Source organism: Thamnophis sirtalis, unplaced genomic scaffold, assembly GCF_051295495.1.
Source record: "Thamnophis sirtalis isolate CommonGarterSnake01/CBP01778 unplaced genomic scaffold, rThaSir2_p1.2 scaffold_8, whole genome shotgun sequence".
Taxonomy (NCBI): Eukaryota; Metazoa; Chordata; class Lepidosauria; order Squamata; family Natricidae; genus Thamnophis; species Thamnophis sirtalis.
The window spans coordinates 26,053,749-26,067,961 of record NW_028261388.1 but is presented as its reverse complement, the minus strand read 5'-3'; the positions used below and the strand labels follow the sequence as shown (position 1 = coordinate 26,067,961).

General features: G+C 36.7%; 1 protein-coding gene across 2 annotated transcripts in view; it reads left to right on the top strand.

Annotated features, from left to right (window-relative positions):
- The window catches only part of DCLK1 (doublecortin like kinase 1), a 160,130-nt gene that overhangs the window by 87,122 nt on the left and 58,795 nt on the right, over positions 1-14,213 (top strand). For both annotated transcript variants that reach the window (XM_014062629.2, XM_014062630.2), the window contains exons 5-6: positions 5,296-5,412; positions 10,811-10,905. In XM_014062629.2, coding sequence (XP_013918104.1) covers positions 5,296-5,412; positions 10,811-10,905 — 212 coding nt within the window. The remainder of the gene's footprint in view (positions 1-5,295; positions 5,413-10,810; positions 10,906-14,213) is intronic.

Below are 14,213 nucleotides of genomic sequence, written 5' to 3'. Positions count from 1 at the left end.
AGAAGCCTCCATGCAAGCATGATTCATTATTTGAAATGATCAGATTATTATTATTATTGAATGGAAGTTGTCGGATAACAAATTAGAATAAAAGGATCAAATATTATTTCAGTATTTTGGCTGACCCACCCACTCAATTTATTGAATCTTGATGTTCTTCTTTGACCTGAATATTTAACTAATATATAGCTTATTTAATTAGCTTCCAATCGTATTAGAGAGTCTGGGAGATGAACTAAATTTCTACCAGTTAGAATTCCTGTTACATTGAAGTTGCAAAATGTATCTGTGGGACTGCTCCTATAATTTCAAGATGGAAATGTATAATATTATATAAAGGGCTTACAGTTGAGCTGAAGAAACGCCATTTTATTTCTATGTATATTTTTTATTAGATTGGATAGAACATTCTGAATATGGATTGATTGGAGATGAATATTGGTGACTTTGTAAAATACCCAAACTTCTCTTCCCTTAAAACTAAAGTATTTTACATTTATTTTACATAGTAAGCAAATGGAAGAATGCTTTTAAAGTACCTATAATATTAAAATATACATTGGAAATTAGTTGACATTTTTCTAAATATTATCATACCATTTCACCTTTGTATGTTTCTATTTCAAATTTTGAAGGGCAGAGAACTTTCTCCAAATTGTAATTGATTAAAAATAAATTACTTTTCCCAGTGCTGCAATCAAGACTATCATTATCTATTCTCTATTCTGTAGAATGGAGTCTTGGAAGAAGAATGTCATTAATGATCTCATATCTAAATTTGCTGCCAAGAAAAATAAGAAAAAGAACATTTAACTTTTCAGCTTGAATAAAATAAAATTAGGGCAATGTTATTTACCTGCTAAAAAGTGGCAGAATAATATGCAAACTCTCCAATTTTAGAATGCCTCAGTATTCTTCCTTAGGCAATATAAAAGAAAAATAGAAAAAAAAATTAAATTTAGGTTCAGTATCCAAAATACTGTCCACATTGGGCTTCTGGTTATAAAGTTTGTTTATATTAGATTAGCTAACAGGGAAAGGATGACTATTGGCAGGTGTCCTACACTTTGCTTGTGAAACAGTATCTTTATGTCTTTTAATTGTAATGTGCTCAGTTTTAATATACTCTTTTATATATTGTGATATCAATTTAGATATTTCAAAGATTATATACATCATTTACATTTTTGCCCAATGGAGAAAATTTTTGTCAGCACAAAATGTGGTGATAAGAAATTTTCAGGAATGGGCCTCAAATGAACATACATTATATTTTTCTTTAAAAAGCCGGTGCAGAAGGAAGACATTTTGGGCATTTTAAAAATTCCAAGAGTGAAACTTCAGGCCTTTTTTCAGATCCCAGTTTTAGTTGTTCTTTCCTTCTCATATTGCATGGAGCGAGTTGCTTCATTTTGCTATATGCCACTGAATGCATAATTAAAATTGAAGATCATTCCTTATAGCATATAAAACATGATATACATATCTAGCCTAGGCAATTACTTGTTTTTAATGCTTAGAAAATGACAATAAGCAACCTGGTTTCTGAATTCTTGAACGATATGTTTCAACTTTTCTATAATTTTGTGACCCAATATTTCTTTGTTTAACATAAAATTCTGGACGTTTTCTTGAGGATTTTCCCCTCACGTGTTTCCTCCAAACAGCATGCCTTCTTGTTAGCTGAGTGAATGTCTTCTACATAAATCTTGATTTCGAATGTATTCTGTCCAAGTTAAGATTGGCTCCCAGTCTCTGCTTTTAACAGAGACTTGAAAGCATACCTTTTAACTTAGTCTTTTAAATTGCTTTTACAGGCTTAACTGATACTGTAATGTTCTTGGGTTTTTCTTTATTTCATTCTGCCTTTCTGGATTCTGCAAAAGGAAATATACAATTCTCAGTTTTGACAACTTTAAGATATGTGTACTTTAATTCCCGTCAACTTCATGCTAGCTAGAGGAATTCTAGGAGTTGAAGTCCACACATCTTAAAGTTGTAACAGTTGAGAAACATTGATCTAAACCAAGAGTGTCAAACTCACATTGTCACGGTATTGTCATGTGACGTATCAGAACTTTCCCCCTTCGCTAAACTGGGTGTGTAGGCGTGGCCAGCATGTGACACATCTGGCCTGGAGCCCCGGAGTTTGACAGCCCTGGTCTAAACAGACTCAGCAGCTGTCTGATTTTCTTGGTAGGTCAGGACAGGAAACAGATGTAGCTGAAATTCCAGCAATGTTTTTTATTGTTGTAGTATAGAGGGATGCAGTGGCTCAGTGGCTAAGATGCTTGTCGATTAGAAAGATCAGCAGTTGACGGTTCGAATCCCTAGCACCCCGTAACAGAGTGAGCTCCCAATACTTGTTCCAGCTTCCGCCAACCTAGCAGTTCGAAAGCATGTACAAATGCAAGTAGAAAAATAGGGACTACCTTTGGTGGGAAGGTAACAGCATTCTGTGTGCCTTTGGCATTTAGTCATGCCAGCCACATGACCACAGAGATGTTTTTGGACAGTGCTGGCTCTTCGGCTTTGAAACAGAGATAAGCACTGCCCCCTAAAGTCAGGAATGACTAGCTCATATGTGCAAGGGGAACCTTTACCTTTTTATAGAATAACAGAATCTGGAAAAATTGTCAGAGTTTCTCTTCACTTGCTATTTTCAAAACAAAAAAATCAAGGTGGGGTTATTTTGAGTTTCTTTCTTACATTGTAGTTGTACATATTTGTTAGCTGTGTATTCCATTGTTGTTGATGTTTTAATAATGCCTTGATAACTTGTTCTGTAGATAGCAGGACATTCAAAGATGAGTCATCATGTTCTAGGTCCGATTAGAATTACAAATATCTGGCAAATGGAGGGCATGTCCTTTGTTTTGTTCTCAAGTCTTCTGTCTAGCTTAGGCATAACCTTAACGTCAAATAGCTTCTGACTTTTTGAGTACAGATAGTCTTTGACCTATGACCATAAGTTGACCAAAAACCTGGTTGTAAGTCATTACGGTTATAATTGGAGACACTCATGGAGACTGGAAGTAGTATTGTGGCTTTTTTTTTGTAGTGATTGTTAAGCAAACGCTGCAGTTATCAAGCCATTCATTTGAGTGGATGGTTTTTGACAGAAACTGGCAAAAAACTCCAGAAACCAATGAGGAACAACACAAATAATGGTCATGTGAATGCAGAGCACCCAAGGGGTCATAAAACTGACCTGCCCAACATGTGGCAATGCAAGGTAAAGGTGCAACTATTTACAGTGTGTGTGTGTGTGTGTGTGTGTGTGTGTGTGTGTGTGTACATAAAATAACCAGTCGTAACTCATGGACCACCTATATCTACAAAGAATCTCTTCCTGAGCAGCTTTCCTCTGTAGCCCAGTCCGGGGTGGACTTCAAAAATTTTAGCAAGGGATTCTCTGCCAGGTTGTTGGGTGGGCGTGGCCAAGGTGGATGTGGCCTAGTCGGCCTCCTGCACCATGGCAGGGAGTGTTGCTTTTACCCTCTCTGGGCTCCGGAGGTTTTCCTTGAGCTTCCGGGAGGACGAAAACGGGCTCTCCAGGCTCCGGAGACCCTCTGGGGGCTAGGAACAGGTCCATTTCTGGCCTTCCTGAACTTCCAGTAGGCTCGTTTTCCCCTGTCCCAAGTCTCCCCGCACGCCTTTTACTTATCTGCATCCAAAATGGGCTGCATGGGGACTCCTGGGAGGGACGGGGTGGGATGGGAAGGCCAGCCAGGAATGGGATTTGGGGGTTCTCCGAACTGCACAGAATCTTAGCTAAAGGTTCTCCCAAACCCCTGTGCAGCCCACTCCTGAGCCTAGCCATTTACTAATAAATGCTAACCACAAGTTAACAAGCTCTGCTCCATGACCTTAATTAGTATCCTCAAATTTACTTGTGCTATTGCCTGAAATTAACAAGCCACAAACTGAAGTCATCTGCCTCCTAATCTCTAGCACATTCCTGCATTTGAAAAATGAGTCTTTCTGTTGCTGGAAAAAGTAATTTAATATACAGATAGGCATAAATATTTAGTTTTTCTATTTTTATCACCAATGCCAAGAAAGCTCAACAAGTTAGTGTGTCCTTCTTTCCAATTGTTCATGTTCTCCTTTGCCTGTTCAGCTATCTGGAAAACCTAGGCCTGATGCCTCTCCAAAAGAGAAGGGCCCTTGAGACTTAAGTCAACCCTTTGAGATATACAAGGTTGTGAAACAGATACATCAGGAATTCTAAGAATAACAAAATCTTGATAACACGTTAAGAGTTTCTCTCTGTTTCATCTTATGACAAACAAAATAAAGAAAGGGTTATTTTGAGTTTCTTTGTTATTCCTTCCTCTTTCTTCAGACTAAATATTTTTTTTCTGAAAGTCCTCATTAATTGTTGGGTTATTCTTTTCCCATTACCAAGGCCAGGTACACATTCCTTCATAACAGCTTGCCACCAAAAGCAAAACACAAAACAATTCAAAAATAAAATACCTGAAATGACACAAATTTGGCGGTATCATACCCCAAATACCTTCCAGAAAAGTTATCCAAAAATAAAGGAGATATCAGCTGCCAAAGAGAGACTGCTTAAAAGTAACTTCATCAATAGCTCCACATTCCACTTCTTCTCACTATGTAGCCATAACAAAATTATTTCTAGAAAGCCAAGGACATCCTTTTTCTCTGCAGCTCTGCACCTGACCGGAACTGGATAGGTGGAACTGCCAGCATGGCAGTGGGAGATTGTGATGGACTTGTGAGTGTGGGAGCAAGTTCTTGAAATTTCAACTAGGTGGGGTTCAGCTTCGGGTTTTCCCAGATGTGCCAACATGGCTAAATTGGAACTTTGGGCAATACTTTGCCTTGGACTCTGATTTGGAATGCTGACAATACACATTGTGTGTTTTATTGTGAGCTGCCATTCACCAAAAGAATCCTTTCAGATATACTTGGCTGTACTTCACACATGACTGCGAAACTGAATGACAAACTGGAGGACTAAAAGACACAGTTATTCAGATTTATGTGTATGTGTCCATTTATCTGCAGCAGAGTTTCTTCAAATGCTTTCATTTTAAAGTTGTTTCTTCTAGGACCCTTTAAAGAAAATTTGACTTTTGGTATTTAGGCCACCAGTGTCATCTGGATTGCACAACAGAAGCTGAGGAAGTCATGGGCTTTGATTTCCATTCTTTTATAAAGGACAGCCAGGATTAATTTCAAGATCTTTCTATAAATCATATTGCGACAGAAATAAGAATGCTGTTCAGGATACTAACAGAATGATATTTGTCTGACTTTCAGAATGTCGTGTAGTGAAATCTACTTCCTATACCAAAATAGCTTCAACACCACGTCGGAGCATCACCAAGAGCCCAGGTCCATCCCGACGCAGCAAATCTCCAGCATCCACCAGCTCAGGTAACACACTGCAAATAAATTTGACTAAGTAGCAGGTAAACTCTTTGACTATCATAATTATTTAAACATGGTTAAATATACTATGTACTTAGTAGTGTGGCTCAAATATACTTTGTTTTCAAAATGGAGAATAATAAGTATTTCTTGCTTACTGCGAATTGGATTGTCAAATAATTGAAAGTATCTTATGTCCCCAATAAATTGAAGTGTATGAAATAAAATTTAGAAAAGAAAATGTGCTTTGTCTCGGATTTTTAAAGTCCTTATTCAGCAAGCTCCTTGTGTAATTGAATTCTTTGAAGGTAAACTTGTTGTAGGAGATAGAATAGGTATACACACTTTCCCCCTTATTTTAAAGATCTAGATGTTTTAATAGAGGAACGCTTTGTGGTTGTATATTTTTATGGAAAAGTGTTACAGGGTGTTCCTCTGATTCTTTATCCCTTTGAGTGCTTTAAGTAATGTTTAGGAAACAAAAGGAATTTCATGCTATATTGTGTACTTTATTTCTGAATTAGTTAGGAGGTCTCAGAGATGGTACAGGAGGATTTCAAGTTTTATATTGTGAGTGATCAGATTTGCTCATTGCAGTTTATACATAGCATCTGTTTATCATTAGAACATACGGGTAATCCTTGACTTATGACCACAACAGAGCCCAAAATTTATGTTACTAAATGAGAAATTTGTCGGTGAGTTTTGCCCCATTTTATGACTTTTCTTGCTGAATTTGTTAAGTGAATGACTGCTATAGTTAAATTAGTAACACCGTTGTTAAGTGAAACTGGCTTTTTCATGGACTTTGCTTGCCAGAAGGTAACAAAAGATGACCACATGGCCCTGGGACACTGCAACCATCATAAAGGCGAACCAGTTGTCAAGCATCTAAATGTAAATCACATGACCATGGAGATGCAATGGTCATAAGTGTGAAAAATGGCCATAATTCAGTTTTTCCCCAGTGCTGTTATAATTTCAAACTGTTGTAAGTCAAGGACTACCTGTATTTTGTATCTGGTTTTCTGTGTAGGGTAGAGTGATAGTGGTGTGAATGTGAGCAACTTTCTAATTATAAACCAGGGATGTCAAACTGGCGGCCCATGGGCCGGATGTATAATCTGCAGGCCACGCCCACCCCAGCTCCCCAAAGGCAAAAAAAGTTGTGATATGTCACCTGATGGAATTTGACACCTGTGTCATAAACTGTCATGAAGACTTCAGTAGTTAAAGGGATTTGATCCATGATACAGCACCCAAGACATCTCATGTGATCTTATTTTATTATTATTTTATTATTATTAACACAGTGTCAGGAATTTTTTGGCTTTTAACCCTTGCTTAACTCTGCTTGAGTGATCATAAAAAGTCAGACTAGATGAGGCATGTCGTTCTCCTGCCTCCTCCTGTAGAGGACGCTTTTTTAGAGGCTTTTTTAAACAGTTAAGCAGAGTCATCCATGGTGACTCTGGCAGCAACTAGCTCAGCATGACCTCAGCTCTTGCCTTTTTCCTTTTACATTTCTTTTCTTTTCATGATGACAGTGGTTAGGCTCTGCCTCCCCTGCCTCCCCTGACTGCACGTCCCTGGAGTCAGCATATCCCCTCCTGCCAATAATCTAGCTCCTCATTTTATCAACCTCGGAAGGATAAAAAGCTGAATCAATCTTGAGATGATCAGGATAGAACTCCTGGCAGTAAACAGTGAGTTTTCTTGTAGTAGTGCATTTTTATCACTGTGCCAGGATAGCTCCTGTATATGGAAATGTAGTAGTAATGAAGCCTAATGTACAATTCACTAAAAAATCAGGGAAAAAATGGTTCAGAATATTCATGCCCTTCATATCATTGCCTGAGTAACCAAGAGGAAAATGTAGACAACACTTTCAAAATGTCAATGGCAGATCTTTCAAAGAGCCATTACAATAAAATAGAATATAATAATAGAATAAAACTGTCATCATTTGGGAAAGAAATTCTGGAAAATATTATTCTTCTAGAAACATTTATTTATTTTGAAAATACTTTTTCCATCCAAGAGATCATGTTGACAGGAAGCCTTCCCAATTTGTATCCTAATCATCTAACTAATTCATTTGTAAGTTTGAAATTCCTTCCTTTTGCATAGTTCATCTTTATACCCATCTCTCTCGGTCTTAAAAGTTGCCTCAGTAAAAGCGTAAATTGATGAGTTATACTGTAATTATTATGCCTGGAAGTTTTTAAAATTCTTCTTATTTTAATTGAAGATAAGTTTGATATTGAAATCTGCCAGAGAGGTGATGGACTTTCATTTACTGAATGAGTGCACACAGGGGTTGAAGAGGCATATGTTATGAATACTTTAATACTTTAATTTCTATATGGACTATGGTAGAGATAGAGATGGAGATGGAGATTCCAGCTTTAGTTCTAAATATGTGTGATCCATTATTCCCTTCCAACTCTTTAATACTAAAATTTCAAGATCCAGACAAGATCATTATGCTAGCAAACCAATATAAGTTTGTAGAGTAATAAATTACCCTTTTCTATAATTATTTCTCCTACTGTTTTTACCATTATTGTTATACCAGTGCTTTATATAAGAGAAAAATTGCCCAACGGGATTTCAAAAATAGAACAAAAGGCAAAACTTCAAGTTCTGCTACATTGTCTGCATAGTCAATTAAACCCTGGTCTTCGAGTGCTAGAAAAGTTACTTTTGTAGAATGTAGAAAAACACAGCACGCCAATATCCAGTATTTCCCTTCCCCTGGTTTTCTTGTACCTTATCAGTAATTTCTCAGGGTCTTGTGTGATGGTGTGATGGTGACACTTAATATCAATATTAGCAACATGGCATCTTTTTCATCCCATGGAGTTTATCACTTTAGAAAGTGAGCGGGTGTTCCTTTCCATAATTAGCTTCACCAATGAAATGCAAACAATATATACTCTTTTTGAATATATAAGGGTCAGACCTGAAGAAGTGAGATGATGTCTATTTGCTTGGCTTCCTAATGTAACTGCATAAAAGATATAATTTCCAAAACTTTCATTTTGTGTTCCAAGAAATGTAAGGGTCAGATGGCTGGAGTAGGCAATGGAAAATAGAAAGTGAATCAGACTTTCACTTGAATTAGTTTATTATTGTTTAAACTTGTAGAACTTTCCTTCTGCTACAAGTTGAAAAGATTTCAATTTTTTGAACTAGAGAGATCAGAAAGAGATGTTAGCATTTAAAATGTACTTTCCTCGAAGCGTTGGCTTTTGCTTGAAAGTTAAATAAGCGTTTAGGGAAACAGCAATCAAATAAAAGTCTTTCAATGAAATGAAAATTTGTGCTATAGCCTTAATTCTAAGCAAAAATTATGTAGAAGCAAGCAATTAATCTTGCTAGCAGTAATGTGTTGTTGGCAACATTGGTGTCAGTCTTCCTCCATTAGAATGCCCTGTTATCTCTTATAAATTATCCGTGTCTAAGCACTCCCAACCAATAATATTATTGATGAATGAGTGGTGGTTCACAAGCAAATGTCTTTGACATTAATTCACCAAAAATTCTCCAAATGTTCATATGATTTAAACAGCAGATTTCCTGGTAAGCCTTTCGGCTGTAATAGTAATTGAATTCAAGTACTAATTCAAAGTTTACTATCATTTTGGCTTCCAGATGTTCCTGAGCTCTTGGCCAGGGCTGCTAGGGATGATTTTAAGCAACATTTGGAAGGCTACAGGTTTCCCCACTTTTGTGTTAATGCTGTAACTTTCCTATCCTAACCCAATGTGCAAAAAACAGGCTTCCAAAGGCAAATTTAACAATACAGTATTGTAATAGTTAATTATTCTACACAGTGCTTTTTATGTCTGAGCTGAATAAAGAACACATCATCTAGGTAACCAGGCAGAATATTTATGACTGTGCATAGTTGGCAGATGGGAAAGAAAAGTATTCTTCCCATCTGACAATGTTTTAAAATCTAGTTCTCTCTCTCTCTCTACTGGGCGTAGCGGTTTGGAGGCTACCAGTCAGCTAAGCTATGATAAAAATTATTATTATTATTGTGATCTTCAGATGAGTAATTTGGTATATTGTTCCCAAAGGCACTTCATTATGATTCAGTGTGCAGCAGCATATAAGATTGCTAAGGCTATGGGGGCTTGGCAGATCAGAGTGAGGGCTGCAGTTGCTCAACATCCTGAAGTCGCGGCGTTGTGTATTGACACTTTTGATGTAGTCCCTAAGACGGCACCTACACCTCCTACTGCTGCTCGGAAGACGTCAGCCTTACGCAGAAAAAGCTTTGGCTTATGAATCTGGCATTTTATTCAGCTCTCTCTGTGAGCTGCTTTGGCAACCTTTAACTAATCTTAATGCTTCCTGTTTCTGCCAGAGTGTAGTACAAAAGGCAAATATTTTCCTGCTTGGTTTTATCAGGTTAAAATAAGTCTGTTTCCATGTTAGAACTCATAGAAGGTAAGTTCAATGCCTTATTAGTATCATGGCTGGAAATATCAGTGCAAAATACAGAATTTGGATGTCTGCTAATTACTGCTTTTTTATGGCTGATGTATATATAATTGTGACCTAACCATAGCATGTTTGAGAAGACATTTTATTATATAGCATCTCTTTCTCTCTCTCCCTCCCTCTCTCCCTCCCTCTCTCTCTCTTCTCCCCCTCCCTCCCTCCTATCTTTTCAGTGCAATATTAGCATTATTTGCCTATATTTTCTATTCTACAGTTTTCACAGCTGTGAAGATTTTGTATTAAATGATAAGGAAAATGTTATGTAAGTAGAAAAAAAATGTAAAGAATATAGCAACAGTTTAGAAGTCTCTCATTTTTATGAAGGCAACTATGAAAGGCTGAGGTTGTGATCTTATAAATCAAAGAGTCCCAGATGAGTTAATGCGTAGGTCAAATGTATCACACAGAAATCTTTTCACCAGTTCCATGTTAGTATCAGTAGTAATAAATGCCCTTTTAAGATAACACAATAATTTGGAATTTCTAACAGATAACATTAACACATCCCCTCATCTCTAAAAAGGAGGGGAAAAGACCAATACTTAAAGGCTTTTTTTAACAGCAAGTATAATCTTGGTCTCCTCACCCCATGGATAAGCAGTACAGACTTGAAGACAATACTTTTAATTTCATTGCAGCTACATATTGAATACAAATTGGTCAAACACTTGTTAAGTAAAATGTATACCAACTGAATACAGAGGAACCCACATTATAGTGATTAATTCCTTCAGAATTACATCTTTACTTAATTCTTATTAGCAGTACACAGACTGCAAAAGAGCAAAGCAGAAAGCATTGGCTAACGTGAGCAATATGTTGTTTAGTGTTTAATTATAGTGGTTCCAGATCCAAAATTATGTTTTCTTGTCTGTTCTTGTTTGTCTAGTTAATGGAACGCCTGGAAGTCAGCTTTCTACTCCCCGTTCCGGGAAGTCTCCAAGCCCTTCTCCTACTAGCCCAGGAAGCTTGCGGAAACAGAGGGTAAGAAAACCCAAGTTTTGAAGGTGGCCAAGTGAATCGCTTGATACCAAGTTCCTTAATCTAACAAGTGTTCTGATATCCCCATAAAATGGTAATGCAAGGAATTCTTTGCTAATGAATATAAATAAATAAAATTGGTTGTTGGTTGGCTGGTAGTGGAATGTTTTGATAAATAGCTAGCCCTAGGATTACCCAAAACTGTAGCAAATTTTGAAAAATGCGTCCATTTTGCATCCACTTCTGCATGAAAAATAGGAACATCATCAAAATGAACTCCTCCCCTTCCCTCCCTTCTCTTTGTTTGGCCATCAGTTTGGCAATCCAAAGATGCTGGATCTCTGTTCCTTCCACTTTGCTTGCTAAGTTAGCTAGTTAGTTGGCTTTACCAGGCAAAGTAGGAATTGAGTGAGCTCAACTTAGAACACAATTAGGACTGGAACTTCATTTTGGGCAGCCTATAAATCTAATAAATAAATAAATTACTAAGCAATGCCTATGTTAAGTGAGTTGCACTTGATTTTATGATTGTTAAGCAAATCATGTGGCTATTAAGCAAATCCAGCTTCCCCCACTGACTTTGCTTGTTGAAAGCTATCTGGAAAGATTACAAATGGCGATCATGTGACCATTAGATACCTTTGTAAATCTATGCTGGTTGCCAATTGCCCAAATTGCAATCACATGACCGTGGGATGCTGTGATGGTCATCAGTGCAAATATTGGTTGTAGGTTGCTTTTTTCTGCACTCTTGTAAATTTGAATGGTCGCTCAAGAAAGGATTGAAATCAATGACTACCTGTACAGCCTTGCTACTGAATCCAGTCAACCTTTCAAATGCCCAAACCTGACTTGAGCAGTGGTAGAAATGTTCCTGAGGTTCTTAATTGCAGCAGCATCTCTACACATGCTTATACTCAAAACCCAAGTTGTTGTTTCATTGGTTCCTCTAAGGGCTTGTTTGTGGAAGTAATACACTGATCTCTTCCTGGGCCTGGAGTATTGTATCAACTGATCATGGGCTTTTCTGTCTATGCTTCCTGCACAAAACATTTTTTTCTTGATGCTAGAACAAATTTTTGACAGTTCTCTCCAGTTTGGTTGTATCTCACATGCCCCCAAAATTTAAGCCTCAGAATTACTAGTGACATCCTCCCGTTTGATAATTCTATTAATGGTGCTCAAACCTTGTATATTCAAAATGAAGAATTCCGCTGTTATTTTTTGCAAATTATATTATTATTTGTTTTTTTGTCTTCTGCTGTACCTAATTTCTAAAAAATTTCAGAAGTAGTCCATACACAAACTAGCCAAATTCTAAATTTGTGTCCATGTTAGTTGTTCTCTCTACTAGGCACAAGCAATTCTATAAATAGAAATAGTCCTACACATTTTACCACGTATTTGAATACATTTTTTAAAAATACACTGTAGAATATTAAAATATATAGAGTTGGTCAAATATATTGCCTATTAGGAACAGAATACCTTAAACCAGTGGTTCTCAACTTGTGGTCCATGGACTCCTGGAAACCACAATGTCCTGACAGAGGGTCTGTGAAGACTTGAAGTAATGTTATGATTTAAATCTTGAGTTAAGTCTTGGGGGCCCATAGTCATGGTGCATGGCCAAAAAAAATATTTAAAGGGGGCCTGTGGTGAAAAAAACCTAAAGCAGTATTTTCCAACTTTGACATTTCAACTACCTGAATTTTATAACCATTGTTAAGAATTCTACAAATTGAAGAATGCCCATATTTGGAAGTTGCCACGGATGGGAAATACTGCTGAAAATTAAGAAAGTGGTATCAAAAGTATTCTTCACATGTAGTAGCTTTTTCAATATACATGAATTAAGTTTAAAGTTAGTGATAGATAATTAATATTGTACTGCCTCAATACTACCCCAATCTTGTGGTATGGATTCTCAGGAAGACATTTAGAAAAATTAGCAATAGCAATAGCAGTAGACTTATATACCGCTTCATAGGCCTTCAGGCCTCTCTAAGCGGTTTACAGAGAGTCAACATATTGCCCCCAACAATCTGGGTCCTCATTTTACCCACCTCGGAAGGATGGAAGGCTGAGTCAACCCTGAGCCGGTGAGATTTGAACCGCTGACCTGCTGATCTAGCAGTAGCCTGCAGTGCTGCATTTAACCACTGTGCTGTACACCACTGTACAATGAATATTGTACGCATCCTACATTTCAAGGACCCAAAATCTATCACAAAATCATGCCACAGAGAAATTTATTTGGGCAGTCGCCAAAATTACTGGGCTGCAATAGTTCCTGGGGTTGGATTTAACAGAGTTTTGAGGGGCAAACTGGCTTTCAAGAGTATTGATAGCTATTATCATTCTATTGATTGATGAACTTCTGAGAATTTTCGAAGGGACTAAAGAAAAATAAAAAAAACTTATTTTCTAAGTTTTTAAAATATTGTCTGAACACCACTATATTTAAACACACAACATTCTTAGTCAAAGAAGCTTTTTCATATCTTTTGTCAGAAAATTTTATATGAAGAGATATACACTACAGCCATATAATCTAACAATTTAGAATTTCAGAAAAATCTGTTTCATACTTTAGATTATTTCACTTTTTAAATCACATGATACTTTAACATGTTTATTTGCAAGGTATTTTTTTTGCTGTTGAAAACCAATATGATCTCCTCTTGGATTTAAAAAAAAACATTTTATTTAATATAATTCACTAAAGTACTATATATTATTTCTAAATCCAAAATGTTAGTTTAAGGGGGGGGCGAGAAACCCAGGAAAATGAATTGTTTATCAGTGCATGAAAATAATTTAATACAAAGACACTGTTGTTAGAAGGATCCATATTATTTTCCTTGAGAAAACAGTATCATAGTGCACACAAATTACTAATCAATCTTCCCAAAGTGAAGAGGTATTTATACAAGGGAACTGTAAGGTGTATCTTTCCCCTGCGTGTCTGCTGTTTTTCAGAAAACTTCCTTAAGTAGGGTCAGAGAACAATACTGAGTTGTGGCACAAAAGTCCTAGAGAGTCCCAAAGCAAAGGCAACATCTATTCTGCTTTCACTAGCATTGGATTACAATTCAAATCTAGACAAAGAAATCCAAATGGAAAAAAACATATTTGCACACTTTCTGAGAGAGTTATAGAAAGCTCATAATGCTTTCTAGGAAGGAAGAACTGTTTTGGGTAGAGTTTCCCATTCATTGGCGAGTTTTTAGCAAAGTTCCTTGTCACTAAAACACATTTTTTTTACAATTATTTACAGTAAAATAGTATAAACTGAATGAGGCATGAAT